The sequence below is a fragment of the Lathyrus oleraceus genome, chromosome 5 (genome assembly GCF_024323335.1).
Source record: "Lathyrus oleraceus cultivar Zhongwan6 chromosome 5, CAAS_Psat_ZW6_1.0, whole genome shotgun sequence".
NCBI lineage: Eukaryota > Viridiplantae > Streptophyta > Magnoliopsida > Fabales > Fabaceae > Lathyrus > Lathyrus oleraceus.
Window position 1 is genome coordinate 183,354,424 of NC_066583.1, and position 10,358 is coordinate 183,364,781.

Below are 10,358 nucleotides of genomic sequence, written 5' to 3' on the forward strand. Positions count from 1 at the left end.
AAATGGTTCCATTACCTCGACAACCACATCCCATGGACCAGACCCACCATTCGCGTCTTCGGTAAATCGTTCCTCCAGGTTTCCCTCTCTTCATTTCAACCCTCCCCAAATTCTGGGTTCCCTACAAAATTTCATCTTTCTCTTCATTCACCTTTCAAATCAATGCTCCTAATTATTAATCCCAATTTGTAAATTTTGTTGTTATGTAATTATATGCAGCCTCGAGACACTTGTTATGTTGCATCTTCAGGATTGACTGAGTTGAGTTACAGTGGATACCAGCCACATGCATATTCATGGGATGATTATCCACCGCTTAAAGACATCTTGGATGCTGTAAGGGTTATTTATAATCTGCATTTTAATTGTTTGTTAATGAGTTTTTTACTTGTGTTTGTTGATGCTACTTTGGTACCCGTTTGGATTAGTTTTTAGCTTATAGAATTTTCTCAATCAAAATAAGTTTTATGGTTTTTTGCATAGAGATAAGTTCTTCTGAGCCTGTTGAAGTTTATAGAGAAGCTAAGTAAAAGTGCATTTGAAAGTGAGATGTAGAAGCTAACTTTAGTAAAAGCCTCTTTGGTTGACTTATTTAAGTTTATTTACTTGGCACAAACACGGGTGAAACTGTTTGGAAGAGCTTATAGAAACAATTTTGACGTGTCCATAAATTATCTTCAGCTTATTTCTAGAAGCTCTGCAGAATTGCTTATATAAAAACAACTTGTATATACAGTAGAATATTATGGCTGAAGTTGATCCGTAGGCGACCCCACTTAATGGGATAAGGCTTTTTTATTGTTGTTGTTATAAAATTAGTTTATATATAAGCGCTTATGCGATAAGTTTTATACTATAAGCACTTACTGTTGTTGTTGTTATAAAATTAGTTTATATATAAGCGCTTATGCGATAGGTTATAATTTTTAAATTTAAATTTATTTTTTAATCTATTGGTTGTTAACTTTGCTAAATAAATAAAAGGAAGTTATATTTCATTTATTGTTATTTAGGGTAGTAAATTGAATTGGTGATAGCGCTGGTTCTTGTTGTACATTCTTCTTATTTTTTTAATGTGTTTACGATTCGGTGGTTGAAACGTTGCCGCATGAGTTTCTAAGGTCTGGCGTGAGCATTAATGAGGAACTATTACTTTTTTGAAATGGACCAATCTTATGCTCAATGGCTTTTCTTCTTTAGTGTCTGAAATAGTGTCTGAACCACTCGGAGTTGTGTTGGTCATTTCTGCATGGAACTATCCATTTTGTATGTTAAAATGTTTATCTTTTATTTGTTTGTATTGACTTATTTAAACTTATGTACTGACATAGACATTTGTGAAATTGTTTGGGATGTTCATAGGCTGTTTTCAACTTGTTTTTATATGTTCATAGGCTGTTTTCAACTTGTTTTTATATGTTCTCCATGACAGCTTATGAAGATGGCATAGCATTTTTGAAAATAGTGACTTTATCTGTTATTATAATAGTAGTTAGTACACAACTGTTTATATGATAAGCACTAATGTTATATTGCATTATCTCTGTTTTTTCAGTGTTGTCACTTGATCCAGTTATTGGAGCTATTGCAGCCGGTAATGCTGTCGTCTTAAAACCATCAGAAATTGCTCCAGCCACATCAGCATTGCTTGCAAATGCTTTGTGTTGTCCTTGTTGTTCTGAACACGTAAGAGTGAGTGTGGATATGTTAAAGAGGAGAGAGAACTCATAGAGAATTGAGAATTCAGAGAGAATGATTTTCAGTGATTTTTTGTGAAAGGAATCATTTTTTTCAATTGAAGAGTGAATTGGGAATATATATACAGGATAATCCCTAACTTATTCGGGCAGACTTCAGAAATGGTAGTTGAAGGTTTGGGCATCGTTTATGTTAATGGTTCACATGAATGAAGTTGTTAGGACTATTAAATATGTTAACTCTATATTAGGGTTCTGCTACAATTAGTTGGAACTTAAATTGGAGTGAGTTCAGTTGGTGTAGTTAGTTGGTGAAGTAGAACTCAATGGATGAAAAAGGTCTGTTAGGAGTTAGTGTTTGAGATGTTAGAAAAAATTTATGATATGTTGGTGTGAGTGGGTTACTTAGGCGCTAGCACTGTCAGTAGGGTAATTAGATTGTTGGAAGGTTAGTTTGATAGATTGAATGGTTAGAAGAAAGTTAGGATGTGTTGATTTGGTGAATGGAAATGTAAATTGCAGGTTATATGCCTTTTGAGTTGAATGTTATGGAGTTGCAATGCAAACTAGATTGCTTGAATCATAGCAGCAGAGCACCTACATAATGGTAGCAAATGATGGATCAAGCTTAAGTGTTCTCATTGTTTATAGATTTGTATTTTCTACTGCTTTCACTGTGCCATTTGTTTTCTTCTTTGAAAGGTATATATATTTCTCTTATATAAATAAAATATGTTTTGGTCTCTATAAAAAAATAATGTTTAATTATTTTTGGCATGTTTTCTCAGGAAAAGTGTGCAAAATTTGACTGGAAAGGTGCTATTCCAAGCTTTTCTTTGTGGATTATTTGGGTAAAATTTTCTATTAGATTAAGTATATGAGTATGATTTTAATAGAGTAATTTAAGCAAGGATTAAGTGTGATGAAAATTTAAAAAATTTCAGGGGATCATTACAACAAAACTTGTATATTAAATCTTTGGCTTTGGTATCTGCAACATATACTATAACCATGTTAAACCTCATTCCTGCCATTACCTATGTCCTGGCTGTTTCTCTAAGGTACGTAACACTATTAATCTTTGGCCTTTAGTCTCAAATTTTGGAGGTCATATCGTACGTTATTCGCAGTTTAAATATGGCAAAACTAATAAAGGCTTTATTTTGCCGCAATTTAATTGTAACAAAATATTTTATGAGGTCTTACTTGACGTTAGCTTAACTGAGATAAATTTTAGGCTATATATGGAAGTCTGTCTTGCACGCCCTTAAAGACGGTCCTGAGAATTTCTCATGTTTTTTTAAGCGATTTTGGATTAAGCTGTGAAAATGTGTTTTGATTGATTTTTGAAGAATGGAGAAGCCAAATCTTGGAACACCGGCTGGGAAAGCGAAGTTGATGGGAACATTAAGTGGAATTGGTGGTGCAATGATCCTAACTTTATATGAAGGCAAAAGATTATTTAACTTATCATTGCACATTGACTTGCTGCAAAATGCTACATCAACCACACATCATTCCCCTACTGGTTCTCATGTTTGGGGACTCATGCTAGCTTTAGGCACTGCTCTCAGTTTCTCATTATGGTTTATAACACAGGTAGTTACAATTTCTAACTTAAATTTTACTATACAAAAATGTTGAAAACACTGTTTTCTTGTTTATAACATTATGAATATGGATAAACGCAGTCGAATATGAGTCAGAATTTTCCGTGGCATTATTCAATTGCGGCGTTAACCTCTATAATGGGTGCAATTCAATCTTTTATATATGCTATTTGTACTGAGAGAGATTGGAGCCAGTGGAAGCTTGATTGGAATTTGAGACTTTTGACAGCAAGCTTCCGTGTCGGCGTTGGTGCTTTTGTTGTCAATAACAAGAGAGAGGTGATCTTTTGAGTTTTGACATGTTTTAATTCTATTTGCAGGGTGAAGATATTTGTGATGCTGTAATTAGAGAAGTGAAGGAAGAGACAGGGGTAAGCAAACACAAAATATAGTACAGATTCGTTTTTCTTTGTCACCGACCGTTTTATTAATATATTTAACTAAACATTCTTCAAAATTTATATTACAACATTGTATACTCTACCGTATTCATATTCTATGGCCTTTATAACAGTCTTTAACACTTCTTTTATTAATATATTTAACTATGTTTAGTTTGAAAACTAAGTTTGTAAAAACTGAGTTCATAAGATACATTGTTGCCGTACATAAGGTAAATACTAGTAAACTGCATTGTTGGCATGTTTCATTCATTGCACTTACCTTTTTGTATGTCATTCTTGGACATAGGTTGAAACAAAGGCACATATGGTACTTGTTGCATTCTCAAGTTCGTTAAACAGTCAGGACAGCTGCTCCTTTGCAGGAACTGGCATCCAAACATGTGATGGCAGCAATGGTGGAGATAATTTGTCAGCATCAAGCCTCTGAAGCATCTGACATACCTTATAATCCCAAAGTTGTTAGAAAACACTGATGACTAATACTAGGTCACAAGGCATGGAAAATGGTGCTGCTGTCACTTCCAACTTGACAGGAACACAGCAGGATGTAGATCTATCACACTTCCTTCTAATTGAGAAGAGTTCCCGGCATGCTGAATTGCAATGTAAGTTACCCTATTTTGTACATACTGTTCCAATATTATTTCTAGCGTCTGTATATTTCATACAATCTCCTCTTTCAATCTTCACATTTGAAACTACGTCGGATATGGGGTTAACTGTTGTTAAAGCCTAGTTTTGATGTTGAGATAAGCTTGAAGTGAAAGAAAGATAGAAATGGAATCAAATCAAATGAATAGCAATCTTGGTTTACCTTTACTCAACAATTGTTCTCCTAGGTTACTGCTGTATTGAATTCCTTTCTTTTTCCTCCTTTTGTTTTAGTGCTATTTACATTTTTAATTGAATTCTAAAATCTAAAACTGCAAATTTTACTGAAATGACGAGAAAACAAAATGGCTGTGTCTTGTAGATATTCACTTACTTGCTGCTGGCTCATGAGTCATGACTTGGTTTCAGGATGGGATATGGCTACTTACATTGAGGCAATTGATTCCCAATTCTTCTTGCTAAAAGGTAGCATTTTGGACTTGTTAGTGAGTTCAACCGAAGTTTTGACCTGAAGTTTGCATTCTGAGTCTGATTCTCCTCCCTGTAACCTGTGGTTTAAGGTTCAACCTGAAGTCATCGTAGTAAATTCAATCAAAGATTTGAGCTGAAGTTATCCTATTAAGAATTGCTTTGAATCTCTATTGTTTATGATACATTCTATAATTAGGCTATTAGGCTGTATTTTAGTGATTTGGTTTTGATTAACTTATTTAGATTATTGTAAAATAATTTTTTAATAGAAATTTGTGTAACAATTGTCATAGAGTTTAATGAGTTTTGCATTAAAATCTACTCCCACAATTTCATTTTAATTGACACATTTACGTGACTTATTGATCTTTCTGACTTCCACCACACGCTTTTATATTTGTTAGCCAAAAATTGGTAGAAAAAAGGCCAAAATGGCATATATAAAATGTGATAATTGTCTGTCAAAATCTGGTTGAAAACAGGTAGAAATTCTGGTTTATAAACCTGGAAAAAATGTGGTTTAAAACAAAAGTTTCAAAAATTTTCGTATACCTTAGACAGCGCTTTTGTAAAAAGCGTTGTCTAAGGGGGGGGGGGGGGGGGGGGGGGCTTAGACAGCGCTTTTTGAAAAGCGCTGTCTAAGGTATACCTAAAAAAATTAAAATAGGAGGGTCTTAGAAAGCGCTTTTGGCCAAAGCGCTGTCTAAGGGGGTGGGGCTTGGACAGCGCTTTTCAAAAGCGCTGTCTAAGGGGGGGGGCTTAGACAGCGTTTTTAAGATTTAAAAAAGCGCTGTCTAAACCTTTAGCAGCGAAGGTTTAGACAACGCTTTAAAGCGCTGTCTAAGGCTAAAAAAAGCGCTGTCTAAGGTCTTGTTTGTTGTAGTGGGTATTACAGTAAGCAAGAGCTAGATTGATTGAATACTGACCTGCATTGAAGGTATTTTCGAGAAATTTTCATCTCTTCGATTCTCACTCAATTCTCCATAATTCTTCTTGATCTTTGGTTGTCTGAAGTCTTACCAATGTAGGTAACAAGTTTGAGTTGCTTTAAGGTCAAATCGAAGCAACTCAAATCATACACCTCAAAATTCAACTCCCTGTATCTTTCAATATACTTGGAGTTAGGAGAAATTGAGGCCAAATTCGATGTCTTGACCATTTTTACTTTAAAATCGTATCCTTCTTTTTAATTTTGGTGATGGTTGTGAGTGAACCAGTCTGTTGAAGCTCACCGGAGAAGGAGACCGGGGCTTTGGCTCCGGCGGTGTGCTGGCACTCATCTGAACCACATGATCCTTCTGAAATGTTTTAATCTTGTGCTTTGGTTTTGCATACCATCCCTGCAACGCTTTAACTTGTGTCCACAATGGAACACGCGCTAGCAGCCACTTGATTTGTCACCTCAATTAATGAGGGAGATCAAGTGGTCCACGTTTTTTCTATTTTCTGATTTTTCATTTTATTTGGTTTATTTTCATTAATTCATATAAATTTTAATATTGATCCAAAAAATATGAGAGTTTGACCCAAAAAATTTAAATATTTCATTTTCTGAATTAAAATTATTTTTTAGATCATTATTAATATATTTCATGATTTCATTGTTTTTGTGATTATTTTTAATTGTTTAAAAATAGTTTGAAGTTTCCAAACTTAATGAAATTTTTTCTCCAAGGTCCTTTGACCTTGTTTGACCTATGATAAATGTCGTGGCCATTTATTTGGTGTTTTGATGAGGTTTTAGGATTTTGACCAACCATAATTTAATTTAATGCATTATTTAATTGATTTTAATTGTTTAAATGTAAAATAAATTGTGTTGAGCTTTTGATATTGACTTGTTGAGTTTGACTTGTGTTGTTGGGCATTGGTCAAGGTTAATTTGACTTTATTGTGTTAAAATCATTGGATTTAGGGGATTGATGAAATGTACATTTCATCTCCCAAAATGAATGAATGATTTTAATTTGACAAAAGTCCTCCTTTTACCAATTTGTGTTGATTCCATTTCCCCCATCCCTCTTCATCTCAATCCCATTATCTTCTTATTCATTTCATGGGCCTATGATGTCTCTATATCCTAAGGCTAGTTGATTGCAAAATCAACATAAGTGTGGATGAGATTAGATCCACCTCTTTTGCATATTCTTTTAAGTGTAGTATGTTTTAGGAGTATGGTTTATAGTACCATATCTCTAACATGCATTAACACTAAAATTTCTATTGCCCTGTCTCAAATAGTTGTGACTTCTACATAAGTCCAATTACGATTGCTTAACATAGCGCTAAATTTTGACACAAAAGGCATAGCATTCTAGTAAGTGAGATTGTAAGTCTCCCCTCTTTCATGGTATTGTATGGAAGCTTGGACTTTTTTCCTTCCTTTGGAAGATGTCTTGGTTCAAGGATCCATGCTTGTGAATAGTGGGTTGAGTGTTCTCCAAAGAATGACTTAAACAAAAGCAAAAGCAATACTAACTTCTAATCAACTAACAACTAACATTTAATTTCAAGTCATTTACTTTTATGCACTTTAATTTTAAGTATTTATTCATTTTCCATTATTCATACCATTCAATTTGTTTACTTTAATGCCATTTTCACTTTGCTCGTTTGAGCCTCATTTTGTGATTATATTGTGATTGTATATACTTGTTTGTGTTTCTGGTATTTTGACCTTAATGTACATAATAACAACAAAAACCCTAAAAGACATTTGTGTGGACTGTTGGATTTGATCTGAGACATTGGACTTAGAATTAGGTAACACTCCCTATGCAAAAGGACTTGGTCAACGCCTACTTTCATGCAAACAAGTACTTGTGATTTGAAACTTCATCTGAAGCAAGTATTGAAATCCCATTTGAGTTCATCTACTACATGGTTTTATTGAAGTTGTTACTTTGAACCTGTGCTTGGTGCCTATCTTTGAATTCATCTGATGCATGAGAGATTATGAAGAAGATCATGGAATTGCTTAGCTTGGATGTGGCTATCTTTATTTGATGTCTTGCTCTTCATGTTGCTATTTGTGTATTGATATTGCTTGATTCTAAAGTCCATGGGAAATTTGGGTTTCTATATGACATTCTTGTCTATTGGATTGCAGCCCATTGGTAAGATCTTTTCAACTCTTAACTTTTAAATTTTTTCTTAGGGTTAGTCTCTTCATCTCTTCCCCACTTATTTAATTGCAAATCTCTCCCCTCTTTCAAAATCTTCTTTGTTTGTGATTTCTAAACTTAGACCACATTGCAAATTAGAAACTTTGGCCTTATGCCATTGAATTTTTAAACTCTTTTCTTAATCAAATTTGTAAATGGATTTAACTATACTTGACTTAAAATTTCAAAAGACAAAAAGAACTAACACTCATTCAAACTTTTTAGGCCTTTTGTGCCTTTGTTAAACTTAAATTTTTGTTAAAAGTAATGCATCCACTTTGAAATTGTTACCATGAACTATGAAGTTTTGATCCCTCATTTTATGTTGGTACGTAGGCACAAGTCCGAAGGTCTTGTCAAACACAAAAATATAATTAATGAATTCTTTTCTCATCCCTCCACTCTATTAATTGCAAACATCATTTTATACAAAAATACATATGCACACAAAAAAGGGCTCCCTAGGAGTACCTAGGACCCTTTGGGTACTAACACCTTCCCTTTGTGTAACCAACCCCCTTATCTGTAATCTCTGGTATTTTATTAGTTTTGATTTGAAAACTTCTTATTTTTGGGTTTTGTTCGTACTTTTCCCTTTTCCCTTGGAAACAATAAAAGCGCGGTGGCGACTCTGGTTTAATTGACGTCTAGCTTATCCACAGCTTGATGGTCATGAATTTACCGCTACAGAAATTAAGTGGCGACTCTGCTAGGGAGTAGTCTCCAGTGGGTTTAGCCTATTTTTGTGTGTGTTTATAATTGTATATTTTATGTATGTATATTTATTTGTGTGATATAATCTGCTTGTTGTGCTTGGTGATCTCTGAGTGGTAAGATAAGTTCTAACCCGAACTTGAGTGCAACTAAGATAGGAGGAAGGTATAGTCATGTTCGACTTGTGTGGAGTAGTCCTTAACAAGTTGGCTTGAGACCCATCTACTCAGTGGAGACCCTTTTGGAGTTATGAATGTCACACAAGTTATTTGTGGTTAGGCATTACTCTCTCTGATTTGGGGTCCAAGAAGCTGAGGACCGTAGAACATTTAACCCCTCTTGGCCTATTTAGGACGTAGTGCGGAGACTGTTCAAGTGTAGACTTGATAACAGTTGTTACGCGATACTACACTCAGACGAGTTTCTCTTGAGAATATTATGGGTTGATAAGTCAGTCATCCTAACTTGTAGTATCCGATAGATTAAGACTATGGGAACTTTTTAGAACATGATCTACAGGTTTCATCCTTTGTACACTCCTTTGGGATGGTTCTTACCCATACTCCATACTCGTGACTCACAACAAACCCTTGATTCTTGGTTGATCCAATCAAATCTTGTCAATATCAATGGAACTTGGGTGTTGATAAGGTGAAAAACATAATCCACCAAAATGGATGATTGATCTTGGCAATGACTTGATTCATCCCTTGACCTTTGTTTGCCTTGTGTGTGATCCCTTATTTGTGATTGTTGCATTCATGCATTCATGCGCGTCATAACATTCATCACACAAAAAATTTCAAGGAACTGAGGTCTTATTTGCAAATAGTTTCAGACCATGGATTAGGGACGAAGGAACACTAAGAAGTATAGTTTCAGATGTCCGAATTGAAATAATTAAGGAATCTATCATCATTTGTATTAGATCCCTTGAATTTCATGCAACGTCATGGGAAGCTTCTGTCTATTTTATCTGTTGATAAGGTTGAAGGACTGTTGGGCGTATTGGTTCAGTTCTATGATCCTCTCTACCATTGTTTCACTTTTCCTAATTATCAGCTTATGCCTATGTTGGAGGAGCATGCCCATCTCTTGGGAATACCTGTTTCTGACAAAGTACCTTTTAGTGGATTCGAAGAGATTCTCAGATCTCATATCATAGCTGAAGCTCTTCATCTGAAGAAGTCTGAGATAAAGGCTCCTTGGGTGAAGAAAGGAGGATTGTTTGGATTGACTTCTGAGTTCCTTATCAAGGAAGATACTACCTTTTCTCAAGCCGATATTGTGGATGCCTTTGAAGATATCTTTGTGTTGCTCATCTATGGACTAGCTTTGTTCCCTAACATTGATGGTTTTATTGATGTTAACGCCATTAGAATCTTCTTGATTGGAAATCATGTGCCTACTCTGTTAGGAGATATGTACTTCTATTTGCATCTAAGTAATTCTAAAGGTGGTGGAACTATTGTATGTTGTGTTCCTCTTATGTACAAGTGGTTTATTTCTCACTTGCCTCAGACGCCTGCTTTTGGGGAGAACAAACAATGTCTATGGTGGTCTCAGAGACTTATGTCTCTTACTAATGATGATATAGTTTAGTATGATACTTAATTAAGTAGCTTGGAGATTATTGATTATTGTCGTGAATTCTCTAATGTGCGTCGCATTGGTACACAAGGAGGA

General features: G+C 34.8%; 1 protein-coding gene across 2 annotated transcripts; it reads left to right on the forward strand.

Annotated features, from left to right (window-relative positions):
* The first annotated feature begins 1,949 nt into the window (after positions 1-1,949).
* On the forward strand, positions 1,950-5,019 carry LOC127082033 (WAT1-related protein At1g25270). 2 transcript variants are annotated; one of them, XM_051022258.1, is made up of 7 exons: positions 1,950-2,399; positions 2,486-2,548; positions 2,642-2,758; positions 3,050-3,296; positions 3,628-3,678; positions 3,998-4,316; positions 4,685-5,019. In XM_051022258.1, the coding sequence occupies exons 1-6, from the start codon at positions 2,302-2,304 to the stop codon at positions 4,136-4,138; spliced, it is 717 nt and encodes a 238-aa protein (XP_050878215.1). In that variant the 5' UTR covers positions 1,950-2,301; the 3' UTR covers positions 4,139-4,316; positions 4,685-5,019. The 2 variants fall into 2 exon arrangements, with proteins under 2 accessions (XP_050878215.1, XP_050878214.1); XM_051022257.1 differs by having other exon boundaries at positions 4,732-5,018.
* The last annotated feature ends 5,339 nt before the right edge of the window (positions 5,020-10,358 follow it).

Bases quoted from the DNA above. Each gene is read 5' to 3' on its own strand.
- LOC127082033 (XM_051022258.1), top strand. From the start codon at position 2,302: ATGGTAGCAAATGATGGATCAAGCTTAAGTGTTCTCATTGTTTATAGA. The intron at 2,549-2,641 runs GTAAAATTTTCT...AAAAAATTTCAG, and splicing joins TTTCTTTGTGGATTATTTGG to GGGATCATTACAACAAAACT. The intron at 2,759-3,049 runs GTACGTAACACT...TGATTTTTGAAG, and splicing joins GTCCTGGCTGTTTCTCTAAG to AATGGAGAAGCCAAATCTTG.